At 39.2% G+C, this 16,297-nt stretch overlaps 1 protein-coding gene across 3 annotated transcripts in view; it reads right to left on the reverse strand.

Annotated features, from left to right (window-relative positions):
• Positions 1–973: 973 nt before the first annotated feature.
• The window catches only part of LOC131124858 (ankyrin repeat and BTB/POZ domain-containing protein 3-A-like), a 101,667-nt gene continuing 86,343 nt past the window's right edge, over positions 974–16,297 (reverse strand). The window contains exons 7-18 of one of the 3 annotated variants that reach the window (XM_058065761.1): positions 15,571–15,660; positions 14,841–14,942; positions 14,396–14,489; positions 14,011–14,146; positions 12,493–12,737; positions 12,063–12,241; positions 9,089–9,194; positions 8,092–8,194; positions 7,939–8,020; positions 4,606–4,674; positions 4,424–4,537; positions 974–4,356 (exon numbers count right to left, since the gene is read on the reverse strand). In XM_058065761.1, the coding sequence (XP_057921744.1) occupies positions 4,138–4,356; positions 4,424–4,537; positions 4,606–4,674; positions 7,939–8,020; positions 8,092–8,194; positions 9,089–9,194; positions 12,063–12,241; positions 12,493–12,737; positions 14,011–14,146; positions 14,396–14,489; positions 14,841–14,942; positions 15,571–15,660 (1,539 nt within the window). In that variant the 3' untranslated portion in view covers positions 974–4,137. Of the gene's footprint in view, positions 4,357–4,423; positions 4,538–4,605; positions 4,675–7,938; positions 8,021–8,091; positions 8,195–9,088; positions 9,195–12,062; positions 12,242–12,492; positions 12,738–14,010; positions 14,147–14,395; positions 14,490–14,840; positions 14,952–15,570; positions 15,661–16,297 lie in introns of all 3 variants that reach the window. The other 2 variants (XM_058065760.1, XM_058065762.1) reach the window with 2 other exon arrangements.

Below are 16,297 nucleotides of genomic sequence, written 5' to 3' on the forward strand. Positions count from 1 at the left end.
CACATGAACACTTAGCATAATCATGTTAGCATGCTAACATAAACATGTTATCATTGCTAACATCATAGTCGGCAAACACTATTATGTTAAGTGTGAGCAGTTCTAGCATGCTAACGTGAACATACTAGCCTTTTCTGTGATATTCATGAATATGAATTTAAGCACTAAACACTATCATGCTAGATGCTAGCATGCTAACATGCAAATAGTATGTTCGTGTGTTAACATACTAACATGTTAATTATACTACAATTTTGAACATTTTCAGAGGGAGGCACTTGATGCTAGGTGTTAGCATGCTAACATTAGCATGTCAACATTCAAACCCTTTAATGGTATGTTTTCCTTTATGAAATACATTTGTAACCAGTGATGGGAATAAAGGCGTTTAAAATAACGGCATTACTAACGCCGTTACTTTTTTCAGTAACAGGTAATCTAATTACTTTTACTGTCAGCATAACGCCATTACCATTTTCGACACCCCGTTACTGCACGTTACTGAAGCCGCCTAAAATATATCACCGACTTCATAACTAATCTGCAGCGCAGTGAGAGTGTTGCAGAGTGACAATGCCGGGGGTGGATAACCACATAAGCATTGAGCGTTGGCTCAGGTTTTAGTAAAATTACGTCTTCAGCCAATCAGAGAACTTGGGTGGGCGGGTGTTTAGAGCACACAAGCAATGAGGATTGGCTAAGGTTTAGTAAAATTGCGTCTTTGGCCAATCAGAGAACTTGGGTGGGCGAATGTTTAGAGCACATAAGCAATGAAGATTGGCTAAGATTTAGTAAGATTGCGTCTTCAGCCAGTCAGAGAACTTGGGTGGGCGGGTATTTAGAGCACATAAGCAACGGTGATTGGCTAAGGTTTAGTAAGATTGTTTAAAGTAACTTGCCCAACACTGTTTGTAACACACACATACGTATATTACTTTCGGACATAGGAATAAACAGGATAGATGTAGATGAAAATGCGGTCATTTAATTGTCTGTCCACAAAAACATGGAAAGTGTAACATTCCGTTTTGCTGTTAAACTCAACTACATCCCTGCTTCTCACACCATGTAGAATTTATACTTTTCTATATATATATGTATAATTTGTACAATATACATGTTCTCAAAGGCAGAAAATGCTCCCTCCCCAGGATGGTGAAGTCTACGGAGTATCCCATGCAACAATCTAGTTGTTAGCAGCAGGAACATTGACGCAGGCAAATCAACACCGGCACAAGAAGAGCCATGCAATCCTGCAGCTATTCCAGCGCCACTTCCGTCACAGCATCGGAGCACCAGTGGGGGCGCAAGCGAGCAAACGATACCACAAATAGAGCCGCTAATGGTACAGATTGTAGGTGGCGTCTTTGCACGCTTTGGACATTGACAATGAGCTTGGGAGTAAGAACGAAAAAGAAAGCATCTCAAGTGAGTCGCCTCACGCTACGACGACTCGCCGGTAATGCCACAACCAGAGCCTGCCTCTTTCCTCCATCAAGCCTGTCCCGTTCCAAACCGACGGAACGTCAAATAAAGCTGGATTGCGAGCGAGGCTACAGTAACGTTGGCACAAAGGTGCCTGACATCGTTAAGCAAAAAAAAAAAATCTCAGTATTCATTCCCATGTGGACGTGAGCGAGCATACAGGTGGCCTGGCTTCTACTCGTTTCCAATAGAAATACATTGAAAGGAAAATACACATTGGAAAAGCCACCAAAAATAAAAAGATTTCCTCTTTTTGGTTGAGGTTGGCTCTTTTCACATGTACACTAAATGTACACTAAAGACTCTCATTGAAATATTGCTTCTTATATTATCTGTTATAAAACCAGATCTCTGTCAAGGCAAATGGAATCTATAGAGCTGTATGTAAGAAAATAAAAGACATGATAGCTTTTTGTCTTCTATTTACAGAAATGACATGCTAAAAGAATCATTTAGCCTCATGTGCTACAAGCTTTTTGAACATTTTTAAATACTTTTGGGTTTTTCTGCTGAACTGGACACATTTTGCTAAAAAAAAACAAAACAAAAAAAGCAGTCCGGGCCATTCCGAATGAATGTTTGCCATTTGCTTCTCGTGACTGTCAAAATAAACTACACAATTTTCTCGTACAGGGTCAGGCAAAATGATCTGACACATTTATAGGTTAAATAAAAGGCAGATAAAGTCAAGAAACAGAAACCTAATTTCAGTTTTGTCACAGTTTCCTAAGCTGAAAGTAAGAGGAATGACCTATTAGCATTGAATTAGCAAATAGATGAAATAGAGCCCAATGGTATTTATGATAATTGCGTGTTGACCACGAAGCCCAATTTCGGTAACAGGACTGTGCTGACAGTTGGAGTTGAAATATCATCATATATACACACAAATACACACTAAATGTACTTTTGGTTTTCCCGTGGCCTGCAGAGCACCTCAATGATGCAACTTCCTGTGGACCATGTACCAAAACTCTAACAAGGGGTCATGTGTTAAGGTAACAGGACTGAATACATTTGACATTATTATATTTTTAATTTCAAATATTATATTTATTATTATACTATTATATTTTGGATGTCCCATATTGGCTTTTTTTGCTGAAAACCGATATGCCGATAGTGTCCAACTCTCAATTTCCGATACTGATATCAGCCTATACCGATTAGTGTCACATGACATATCTCTTGTGCTGGAATGTGTGTTGTATACACAATTCTTTGAATATCCATTTTCAAAATCCAATACCAATATCGACCACATTTTGATACTGATATCAGGCCAGTAATTATTGGTACCTAATTATATACTTGTATTATTTTTACTTTCTATATTATTTATTATTTAAACAATATAAATCTAAAATTAAAAATAAAATATATAAAATAATATACATTCGAAAGATTTTTTTGAAAATATTGTCTAATGTGCTCGGATTACACAAATGAGTGAAAATCTGGGGACATGACGGAAATATTATTGTATTTTAACAAAATTTGTTTTCAATAAATGTAAAAATATTCCAATACTTTAAATGTTATTTGGTTGTATTTTAATAAAAATATATTTCTACTTCTGCTATTTGAAAAATATAAATATACAATTTTATGAATATAAAATGACAATTTAAATTGAAAAAATATTTTATGTAAAATGTAGTGTGAATTTTGAATACATTATTTAGAGCATTTTTAAATATTTAGACTATCATATGATAATATCGATTTCCTTTCAAATGTTATACTCGTGTTTTAAAATAATTTTAAAAATATTGAAATATTTTTTACATTCATGTTAAAAATATGAATAGAAAATAATGTCAAATTGAAATGTTTTTCTATGTTTTAATAAGTGAATTATAAGTGAATTGAGAATTGAGAGATCAAAGTGAATTCAATTGAATTTTAACTCATTTTTAAAAATAAATGTGATGTGATTATTTAATACATATTATAATATATATTTGTATTTAAAAACAATGAATCAAATAAAATAATATAACAATAAATAAAAGTATATAACAAGATAGCTATTTCAATTGTAACGGGAATAGGAATAGGAACGGGGCAGACAACGAGTGCTATATTTCCTGTGTTCATGTCGGTTAAAGGCAGTTCCTTTTTTGTGCCCTATATTTCGTTTTCATTCCCAGGGAAGCAAATAGCAGCGATTTGGTGGAATGGCCGGTTGCATCATCACAGATCAGATGGTGATCTTTTCTAATTCCACATCCTGCATGAACATCGAGTAGTCGCTGCATATTGATGGAAAAAGAAGAAGCGGGGAAAATCCTCCCTGGCCTGTCTGCACAGCGAGCACACCTAAAAGCAAGATGGCGGACGGCTACGGACGTGCGGCATGGACACACACGCTCAGTGAGACAAGGTCGGAAACAGGAGGACGCACATCAGACGCAAGGGCACGTCCTTCAATTTACACTTTGCATTACTTTCGTCCTTCCTTCCTCCCTCCTCGTCCTTGAAGAGAAGCTCTGCATGAAAAGCCATCGAGGAGGCGGGACATGCAGGACGATGGACAGGAGACACGGTGACACATGTGCCAGATGCACAAAGGTTCCTCTGCTGGCGTTGCTACTGATCACCCGTGATCACAAGGTCCGTCCGGGAGGCGTCCTTTTTCCACAATTCCCATCACACCACCGACCCCTTGGAGGAGGACAGGTGGATGGAGTGGATGCGCGTCGCCAGAGTCTTCTCCAGGTCGCGCAGGATGTCCGACCCGGAGGGGGCGGGGCTCTCGGCGGCCGGCTCGTAGAGCAGTTGCTTGAAGCCGTCCAGCTCCATCAGCAGCACCATGTTCTTCAAGAGGTAGCCCTCGATGAAGGACGTCAGCTCCGTGGCGCCGAGGAACTGCGGCGGTGGGACAAGAGGAAGGCTTTAGCGCTTGTTTAGCCGAGGTGACGTGGCGTCTCCTCACCTTGGCGTGCTTGTAGAGGTCCACGCAGGTTTCCGTGGTGATGTTCTTGGAGCAGATGATCTCACAGTGTCGCTGAAGGGCCTCCAGTTGAAAGAACTTGGAGGCGGAGAGGAGCTGCAAGACAGATGCACCGATGAGAAATTGTGCCGGTGCCAACGCGGCGTGGCGCTAATGTCTCGTACCTCCATGACTTCAGTGTTGCGTATGTGCAAGGACTCGGTGCCGCCGCAGTACAGGTACTGCATGACTAACTGCAACACAGCACAGTCAAAAAATCGTATCAAAAAACGTATCAGGACGCTGCCCCCTAGTGGCTTGGAGGGACATACTGTATTCATACACACGTCTGTTGGTATTTGGTATTCATTAACACTTTTAGTCTTGGTAAAGGGCAAAGCTTATTATAATGACCGAGTTTTAGGATTTTATTAGGAGAGAGGGGTGTTAGGAGATTTTCACAATAAAGACAATAAATAAATAAAAAATATATATATTTATTTATTTATGTTTCATAAATTTTTATTAATAAATAAAAAATATTAAATACAAATACAAAAAAATACAATTTTTGATAATAAAATAATAAAATAATTAAAATAATTAAATATAATAACAATAAAAAATTGCAAGAAAAAAGTTGTAAATTGATGAGAATACAGTAATATATTTAAGAAAATAAAGGTAATGAATGTACAAGAATAAAGACATACATTTACAAGAATACATTTACGAGACTAAAGTTGTTAAAAATCAGACAATTTTATTCTTCTAAATTGACAACTACTCTCGGAAATGTAAATTTTTTTTCTTCTAAATTGACATTTATTCTACATAAAGTAAACCCAGACTAAATAGGCAAAATAAGTCGTAACTTGACAAGAAAAAAGTAGTAAATTGCCAAAAAACCTTGTAAATTTACAACTATTATATATATATTATATATATATATATATATATATATATATATATATATTATATATATATATAGAATAAATGCAGTAAATTTAGGAGAAAAGTAAAGAATACTAAAGAATACATTTTCAAGAAAAAAATTGTATAAAGTTGCAAAAAAAAGAGAAAGATTAAGAGAACAAAGGCGTATATTTACAGAAAAAGGTCATAATTATAAAAAAAAACTAAATTTACCAGAATAAAGTAAAAAAAAATGACAATAATAAAAGTCATGAATTTACGGGAATGAAGTTGTAACAAGTTATAAAAACAAAATCAGACAATTTTATTCTTCTAAATGTACGACTATTCTGTACAACGTCTTTCTATACAACATTTATTCTATATAAAGTAAACTAAGACTAAATGGACAAATTAAAGGATAAATGAAGTAGTAACTTGACGAGAAAAAAGTTGTACATTGATGAGTGTAAAGTTTGTGACTATTTTCAATTTACTATTTTATTTACGAGAATAAAACTAATACATTTCAACAAGTCGCAAAAAAATATCAGCAACTTTGAGAATAAAGTTCTCATACATTTACGGCAATTTCCTCTTCAATTTACTTTTTTTTTCTCAACTTCATTTAGTCTTAGTTTTAGTTTACGTTATATAGAATAAATTTCATAAATTTAGGAGAAAAGAAAAATTAATTTCTGAGAATAAAATTGTGAGATTTTAAAAAGTTGTATAAAAACGTTTGAAAATAAAGGTTGTAAATTTACCAGAATGAAGTCGATAAATTACAATAAAAGTCACAAATGTACGAGAAAAAAGAAAAGAAAAAAAATTGTTTAAAAAAAGTACACTTTAATTAAAAAACTTTTTTTTCTAAATTACAAAATGTATTCTATATAAAGTAAACAAAGACTAAATAGACAAAATCAAGGCTAAATGAAGTCGTAAATGGATGAGAATAATTTCTTGTCAATTCACGACTATATTTACGAGAATAAAAGTACAAAATTTCAAAAAAAAATCATAAGTCGCAAAAAATAATCTGATAATTTGAGAATAAAGTGGTAAATTGACGAGAATAAAATCTCGTAAGGTTACAACTTCATGAGTCTATTTACTTTTAGTTTACTTTATATAGAATAAATTCTGTAAATTTAGGAGAAAAAAAAGTCATGAATTTATGACAATTAAAAGTCGTAAATTTACAAGACAATTGTATATTTACGAATATTAAGTTGTAAATTGACAGGAACAAAAGTAATGAATTTACAAGACAAAGGAATCAAAAACTTTGTAAAAAAAAAAAAGTTGTACATTTACGAGAATAAAGACACACATTTACGATAATAAATTGAATTTCAATTCATGAAAATAAACATCATAAATTTAGGAGAATAAAGTCGCAAGTTGACAAGAATAAAGTCGTAAATTCAAGCATAAATGATCACACAAGGCCATGTAGCTTTGGATTTATTTTTCTCCCTTGATAATAAAAAGTTTCATTTAAAAAGTGCATTTTATATGGAATTGTGTTGTCATTGACTAATAGTTATACTATAATATAATACACCACCACAGCTGCGTACTTTAAGGCCACGTTAGCCAATCAGAATCGAGCAGAAGGTAATTTTTGTGAAAAGGGCAGCAGACAGACCCATAAAATGAGGCCAAGTGGTGGGCATTGACCCGCTGGATCCACTAATTGGTTCCAGACCCAACCGGGATTAGTCACATTTCCACAAAGTAGGATTCCTTATTTATAAATGGAACATTTTAGTAGTTAGAGCATAGAAAACTTGTTTACCGCCTTCTACAGTATATATGCTTTTTAACATTAGAGCCCCCTAGACATGGAATAACACCCCTATAGTCAACTTTACACTCCAATAATCTGATTATGTTTTTACAACTTGTTAAAACCTAATTCCTGTAAATTCATGACTTTTTTATTGTCATTTTTTTTTACTTTATTCTGGTAAATTTAGTTTTTAAAAAAAATATTTATGGCCTTTTTCTGTAAATTTACGACTTTGTTCTCTTAATCTTTCTCTTTTTTTTTTACAACTTTTTACAAGTTTTTTCTTGAAAATGTATTCTTTAGTATTCTTTACTTTTGTTCCTATAAATTTAGAACTTTATTTTATTAAATTTACTATTTTAGTTGTGCAAATTCACGACTTTTACTGTCTTAAATTCAACTATGTTGTCAAAAATGTACTACTTTTATTCATTTGTATTTCTTGTTAATTTTTTGTTTTGCACTTTTTACAGTTTCACAACTTTATTCTTGTAAATTTGCAACTTTATTCTTGTGGATTTATAACTTTATTCTTGAAAAAAACCTTTCTCCTAAATTTACTGCATTTATTCTATGTAATGGAAAATAAAACTAAATAAAGACTAAATTAAGTCAGAACTTTACAAGAAAATTGACGTCAATTGATGAGAAAATAGTCATAAATGTACAGGTTTATTATAAATGATTGTAATTTTGTCAGAAATGTACAGTCATCCACGTTAGCCAATCAGAATGGAGCAGAAGGTAATTTTTGTGAAAAGGGCAGCAGACAGAGCCACAAAATGACATTACTGATGAGTCTTACGTGGAATATGTTATACTTGACGTGGCTGATCTCGATGCAGGTGTTCTCAGCCGCCGGTCGGTTCTGCAGCAGCGACTTGAACCTGGGTGACGCATCACAAAAGCAGGCTCTTAGTAGAATGCAGCAATCTGAACAAGGAAAGGTAGACTTTACCTGGGCGACGCGGTAAAAAGCAGAACTTTGTGGGCATAAAAGGGTTTCCCCTCCACCAGGAAGGTGACGTCTGACATCTCCTTGTTGTTGAGGAAGTGCGGGTCTGCAAGGACGACAAAACAACTTCTTGCAATACAATACAATACAATACAAATACAATACAATACAATACAATACAATACAAATATGACCACTAGATGGAGCTGCAGCACCGCCAAGAAAGAACCGCGCTGCATTGAAATCACCACAAATGGCTGTTATCAGTGGCGTCATTAGACCTATTTTAGGGCGATTCAGCCCCCCTAAAATGTTCTTAAGTCCCCCCTAAATAATTAGATTATTTAATTGTTTTTGTTTGTTTTTTTTTATTTTTTAATTTAAAAAAAAATCTCAGACAAATTTCATATAATAGGGCAAAAGCAGGCTAATAAGCAAGCCAATAAGCAGGCTAATACTAGCCTACTACTACTACTAATAGTAGTAATAATCAGAAGAAGAATAATGATGATAGCAATAATAATAGGCTAATTAATAATACAATAATGATTATTATATCATTGGACAGAATGGTTGCAGAGCTTGAGCAGCGGTTTTGCAGTGTAGATTGTGTGTACTTGTGTACATTTAACGATGGCCTGAAACAATTGAGTATCTCTACTAAATCTGTCCAAAAGTGGTAAAGTTATATCGCGGTTCTTGTTCCTTATTTGGATTTTTTTGAATGTCTACTACATTCATTCATATCCTGTGCATCTCCAGGAGGATAAGCCCCCCCTGTCCTCAGAACCTAGTGACGCCCCTGGCTGTGATATTCCAAAATGTCAGACTTTTAGGGTGTCTTGTGTCATTTTGTCACAAGCATTTCACATTTAATGCGCATTTTATCGCATTTTAAAAGCTTCACTTTGGACAAATGAGGGGCTCTCCAAATCAAACTGTCACTTCTGCGTCTATCTGTCCATTGATTTTTTTTGGGAAACTATTTTAGACGTCTCACCTAAACGTGAGGCCTGCTTCTTCTTGATCTCTGTCAGCTTGGGGATGGGGAAGGGTCCGTAGCACTGGGTGAAGATGACCGACAGCTGCTGGTTTATCACCTCGTTCTGCACACACACACACACACACACACACACACACACCATTATACTTAAAACCAAGGACTCCAAGCTACGGAAGGCCACATTCTATGGTTTCTGGCTGTTACAGTCTGCTTGCGTTGAGGCCAAGTGGTGGGCATTGACCCGCTGGATCCACTAATTGGTTCCAGACCCAACCGGGATAAGTCAAATTTCCAGAAAGTAGGATTCCTTATTTATAAATGGAACATTTTAGTAGTTAGAGCATAGAAAACCTGTTTACCGCCTTCTACAGTATATATGCTTTTTAACATTAGAGCCCCCTAGACATGGAATAACACCCCTATAGTCAACACTCCAATTACCCAATATGATAGACATAGTCAGAGCAAATAAGACATAATATAGACTATAGACACATTAGCAACATTCTAGTTCATTTTTTACTTCCTGTTCTGTACTGTACTTCCTGTGATGGCTACTGTCTTGTGAATGTAACTTTACTGACACCTAGTGACCAGTATAGAATATTATACAGCGGCGAAATCCCAAAAATGCCCCGCCCTACCTTTTCAGTTCTATTGCCCAATATAGTCAAATAAAACGTGATACAACAAAGCCGCGAAATCCGAGGCGCAACATGGCGAGGGATTATTGTAGTTGGAAATGAGATGAAAATTACTGCCACCTAGAGGACAGGAGTGGAACAATTTGTATGGGTGGGTGTAGAATTAAAGTCCATGCATCCATTTTTCTGTACGTCATAGAAAATAAAAAGATGAAAGACCATGTGTAGCAGGACAATGGTGGTCGCAGAGGTGCGCCATCAGGAGGAGGCTGAAAGAATCGCAGAGGCCGTCCGGCCTCGAGTAAAGAAAGCTGAGCTGGAGGGAGCTCAACCTCATTCATCAACGCCAACGAATCTCCAAACGAACCTCCGCCCAACTCCTGTGGCCTTCAAACAGATCCTGACCTGGTGGTAAGACCAGCCCCACACTGGAGGCCGCTACACCTGGAGGCACAATCAATTCCTTAAGGGTCATAAGAACTCTTGACCCCCATAGCAACCAGTTCCAGCATGACACCAACAAATCAGAAGGTGGACATCTTGCCATGACCTGGGATTGGAAGATGTTGGTCGATATGGGCCAGGAACTAATGCTTTTGCAGCCTTGGTACTCTGGTCGCCTTCGCTGAAGACTGGATATAGTCCCATGGGAAAAGGGGACCATGAGAAGAAGAAACTGCAATACACAAAAATGGAATACGAAAGTCTTCTTCCACCATCAGGGTGCTGAAGGACCTTGGTAACCAGCAGCAGACAATGAAATCAGTTTCTAACGCAGCCGAAAGAAGCGGTGAGTGGATACGGATTATGGGGACGGACCCTTGTTGGGTTCAAAGAAGAGGAAGATGAGAACCCTCCTGTAATAGAGTGAATATGATTGGGCATGGCCAGCCATCTTTGATGAGGGCGGCTCGCATTTAAAGGGCCAAACCAGCCTATGAGATGATGTGCCCCAGAATTGACATCCTTCCGACTCTCAACATCAATGCAATGGATGGTCTACAGTGTTTTTGCGCAAGAGGCAAAAAGAGGTGATGATGCCACTCACCGCCGATGCGTGTCACTTTTTGGAGGAATTTTAAGCCATAAAAACGAGGAAGCGAGAGAGCGTGGAGGAGTGTAGCAAGCAGAAGATGATGTACGCATGTACACACACATGTACACACACATGTACACGCACATAGTAGCATATACAGTAGTCTGGTTCCAAATATGAAAATTGTAAATACTTCATGGTGTGTTATATTCGTAAATAAGTTGTTACTCATTTTTGTGTTGTTTATGTTGTTATAGTGGGCGGCACGTTGGTCTAGGGGTTAGCGCACCGACCTCACAGCTAGGAGACTAGGGTTCAATCCCACCCTCGGGCATCTCTGTGTGGAGTTTGCATGTTCTCCCCGTGCATGCGTGGGTTTTCTCCGGGTACTCCGGTTTCCTCCCACATTCCAAAAACATGCTAGGTTAATTGGCCACTCCAAATTGTCCATAGGTATGAATGTGAGTGTGAATGGTTGTTTGTCTATATGTGCCCTGTGATTGGCTGGCGACCAGTCTAGGGTGTACCCCGCCTTACGCCCGAAGACAGCTGGGATAGGCTCCAGCACCCCCGCGACCCTCGTGAGGAAAAGCGGTAGAAAATGAATGAATGAATGAATGAATGTTGTTATAGTTGTTTCATATTTGAGCCGTCAAAAAAGCAACAATTTTTTGTGTTAAAGTGAAAGTTTCGTAGTCGGGAACTGATATTTTCCTGAAAATTAGCTGGTCTAATCTTTCTTTTGGAAGGTTCCATATTTATATTTATATATATATTTACTATATGTGTATAACCGGCTGCACGGGGGTCGAGTAGTTAGCGCGCAGGTTCTCCCCATGTAGGTAAGAATCTGGGTAAGAATGTGGGTGGGAATGGTTGTTTGTCTATATGTGCCCTGTGATTGGCTGGCTCGCCCGAAGAATGGTTGTTTGTCTATATGTGCCCTGTGATTGGCTGGCCACCAGTCCAGGGCGTACCCCGCCTCTCACCCGCTGGCTGTATTTCATTATCTCTAGTCTATATTTATTTATCATTTATCATTTATCATTTATCATTTATCATTTATCATTTATCATTTATCATTTATCATTTATCATTATTGAAGTCATTCCTTCTTATGAGAGTGGCCTAAGTGTATTCCTGGATGAAGGCGCTGCACAAATTTGATTGATGGGGAAAAAAAGCGCGTCATGCTAATTTATGCAAATGAGCCCGGGAGCGCCGCCAAACATGTAAAAACACTCAGCGACGCCTCGTGTCGGTTCTCCCAGATCGCCGCATGAAAGCCGACCTTGCTGGAGCGAAGGATCTGAAACATGAGCGGCAGGCCGTGAGTGATCAGCTCCTCCGTGTACTCGTCCTCCTGGATGCAGCTGAAGTCCTTGAGCAGGCCCTGGATCAGCGGGCGGCGGTGCTGGATGAAAGAAGTCCTCAGGGACTCCAGCCAGGTGTGCAGCCTCCAGGGAACGCCTGGGAACGACAATGCCATCGTCAACACACACACACACACACTGGCATCGTTTTTCAAGGGCGGCCATGTTTGCATCACTTGATGGCGTTGGAGAACGGGGAAGAGCCATCACGGCAGCACTTGAGTGGAATTAGAAATGCTGCTGAAGTGGATGCGATGAGCGACGTGCCGGTTTGCTATGATAGGCTGTGATACATTCAGCAGTAACAATGGCGCATGCTTTTGCCACCGGTGATGATGCAAGTCTGACCTAAGCTGCGGATGTCTATGGTGATGTCCACATGGCCATGCTCGGCGCTATGGTACATGGCCTCCCTCAGGGCACGCAGCTTGGCCTTTCCTGTTCGTAATGTCCCGCCGCCGCCGCCACCGCTGTTGGCCTGCAGGGCGACGCTCTTCTCCCTGGGTGCCGAACCTTCGGCCAGGATCTCCTCCAGCGACAGAACGTCACCTTTTTCCTTCTCCGACTGGGACAGGAGCCTCTGGAATACATTCCTGAAGAAAGACGACAAAAAGCTTTGCCGTGAGTCTGACGATTCACATCCAAAGTTCACCAGAGCACCAAAGTCGGCGGCTGACGTGGGACAAACACGCAAGAAACGTTCTAAACAAAGAAATGATTCCAAACCAAAAACACGTGCAAACAAAAACAACACATAACAAAAGTTCAACATTTGAAAAACACAAAAAAATGCATTAAAATGTTTTAAATTGAATTACAAAAATAAAAATAAAAAGTTAAAATACAAAACAAACGAGTTCATTCATTTAAATTAATAAATTAATTAAACAGATGATTGAGAAAAATAAAACAGAAAAATGTAACTACAAATTCATAATAATTCATAATTTAATTCATTAATAAATATTTTAACTAAATAAATACATTGAAAACACAAACAAAAATAAACAAATAAGTAAATAATATAGTTTTTTTTCGAAATTATAACACACAAAAATAACACCAAAGAATATTCAATCATAAAATAAATACAAAACATTCATGAAAGGTAAAAAGTAAAAACATTTACATTTTTAAATCAAAACATACAAACAAAAATAAAATACCTAAATGATACATTGAAAAATACAATTTAACGAAATAAAAAACATAAAAACACATGAATAAATAAAATATGAAAAAATAAACAAATGTAAAAAAATACAAACAAAAATATACAAATAAAACAGATAAAATTGAAAAACTATAAATTCTTTAATATATTCATCATTTTTATGTAATGAAATTATTTATTTTTAAATTCTTATTTATTTAATTAAAATTACAAAAATTCAAAGACTCACAAAAACACAAAATAATGACTTTGTGAAATATTATATCTATAAAAATACATAAAATGTAAAAGTTAAAAACACATTAAAAGCTCACGCACACAACACCCCAAAAAACAGCTAGGCAGCCAGACGGCAGCCAGACCTGAGGCATGCCCAGAAGAAAGTCTGTGTAATATTTTACAATATTATAGACTCATGTCCGGCTGCCCCAGTAGTCCAGCTAACGCCTAACGTCCGTTTTGCTCTGTCAACTTTATTTAGTATTTCCATCATGCAGTTGTTCTGGGTTGTGTGCGTTTTGGCCATTTAACCTCTGCGTGTATTTGAGGGTGTTTGCAGGGTTATGATTTTGGACTTTTGAAGCATTTCTGTGCTGTTTGACCCCACCGGCCAACAGGAAAAGGGCCTTGGATGCGTGCCGTTGTCCAAAATGTCCTGCTTACATGAAGAAGGACCATTTAGTGAGAGTCACCTGTGTCCGTGCGCTGCCGCCAGGCTGTAGGAGTTCATGTCCCCGAGCGGCGCCGACGAGATGCCGTTTCGACACGTGGTCCCCATCATGGGGTCCGCCCCCCTGTCCAGAAGCAAACTCACCAGCTCAAAGTTACCTAAGGAGGAGACCAATCAGCACAATTAAAATGAAAATAAAAGTGCTGATTGCTATACTTTACTCTTTCATGGCATGTCTATTATTTATAAACGAAGAAGCGCGGCCTTATCTGTAGCATGATTAAGCACCTGTTGCCATGGAAACACAGCTTGTAGCGGAATGCCCCCGTGATGATTTGTGACTATGTTTGGGAACTTCAACCTTGAAGAATGACTGTGAGTCCCAACACGATGCTGCCGATGTTTACCTGCGGCCGACGCCAGCTGCAGCGGCGTCTCCGTGTAGTTCTCCGCCCCGTCCAGCAGCGAGCCCTCCACGTTGGCGCTGTTGTCCAGCAACAACTGCGGTGGACAGAAGACGGATGAGCTATTTCTTGCCGCCATACTTATTTCGCTTTACTTCATTACAAACCGTTGCTATTTCATCACGAGACGTGACTTGTTTGCTTTTTTCCGATGAATCGTGACAGCACGTACCAACTGGATCTCATTTGTCATTTGCATTTTTTCCCTTGTCTTCTATATACGTACTGTATACATCAGTACGCGTGTGTGAGAAAGTATTTTATATCGCATTTTATTACTTGGTAATATTACATATAACCACAGCAACAATAATAATAACTAGGGGTGCTCCGATCAATCGGTGTCAAGGCCAGGGCAAAGTTCACAGGTCAGAGGCAACTATACTACCTGCACGACAGGGATGTGTCCGTGCAGGACGGCGAAAGTGAGTGGCGTCCCATGGCGTGCGTCGGGGTAAACGGAGGGGTGCTTGTTTACTGTGCTGGGCTCCTGGGAATTCTTATAGTGAGGTTGAGGAGAGAGACATACAACCATTAACACTCAGGAGGGGGGAGGGAGGGGGGAGGGGCGGGCGGGCGGGGCATAGAGAAAGACATGGCTGCACGTTGCGGTTAGATTGGAGGGAAAGGCGTTGCCCGGGGTTACGTGTTGCGTTTGCAGTGTTAGAAGGCGAGCAGGAACGCGGCATTGCGCAACAGACCTGGTCTGATGTGCTCAAACGTCATGCACTTCCTCTTTGGTCACAAATGCAACGTAGCGACATGCTGACAGGAAGACATATTGGTGTCCCAATACGTTTGCTCTCAGTAGTCTTTTGAGGTCAGAGCGAGGAGGCATCACTTTCACATTACGACTGAACATGTGTGGCGTGCTCGCTGTGATGCTGACACACACACACACACACGCACACGCACACGCACGCGCACACACACACACACACGAAGAAAGATGATGCATTCCTAATGAGGGGCCAAACAAATAAAAGCCCCCACAGCACAGGAGGCATCAGTGTGCAATTATTCTGCCTTTATTATCATTCTGCACTTTGAAGCTGCTTTGGCCAGAGTGTGGAAGTGGGCGGAGCCCCGGGAGGCGGCACGCGGCCTCGTTTCCTGACCTCGCTGTTGATATCGGCGCCGGCATCCAGCAGCATCTGGACCATGGCCTCGTCGCCCCGCACGCAGGCGTACATGAGCGGCGTCATTCCCTGCAAGCGTGAGAGGAAGGACAGGATGAGATGTTTGAGGGTCGCCGCCGCCTGCGTCACGACAGCAGATTGATGTCCTGTCAGCTGCGTTTTCAGAGCCAGAGCCAAAGTGGATCCTATGTCTGTCGTCATCATCTGATTGGCTTAAACATGCTTCAAACGGTCTCAAACGGTTGCGCTGTTTCCAAATGATGGCAAACATCACTTTTGTTTTGTTGGCACCCTTCCCTCAGGGCGGGGCTAATGGCCCCCAGGCACCTATTATGCTCATATTTGGCCTTTTGTATATGAGTCGTGGACTCCTACACAGCAGCTACACACATTAAGCCGCACACAAAGCTCTCTAGATCTCCAGAATCTCCACCTATTCCTGCTATATTTCCTTGGATTTCCACAGTGCGGCAGAGCGGGGAGGAGGGCACGCCCATGTAAGGAAGTCCGGATCACTGTGATGTCACAAACTCTCTGAAAACAAGCGTTGAAAGCCATCCCAAACTTCCAAATCCTCAAACCTCATTATCTGAAATGATGGCATGGTTTAACACCAGAATACAACATTCCAACTAGTACATTTATAGGTCAGAAAAGTGGAAAAAGCATCATTTTAGTCACCTCTTTTTGTTGGGAGCTGATATTT

This window comes from Doryrhamphus excisus, chromosome 3 (genome assembly GCF_030265055.1).
Source record: "Doryrhamphus excisus isolate RoL2022-K1 chromosome 3, RoL_Dexc_1.0, whole genome shotgun sequence".
In the NCBI taxonomy this organism is placed as follows: Eukaryota; Metazoa; Chordata; class Actinopteri; order Syngnathiformes; family Syngnathidae; genus Doryrhamphus; species Doryrhamphus excisus.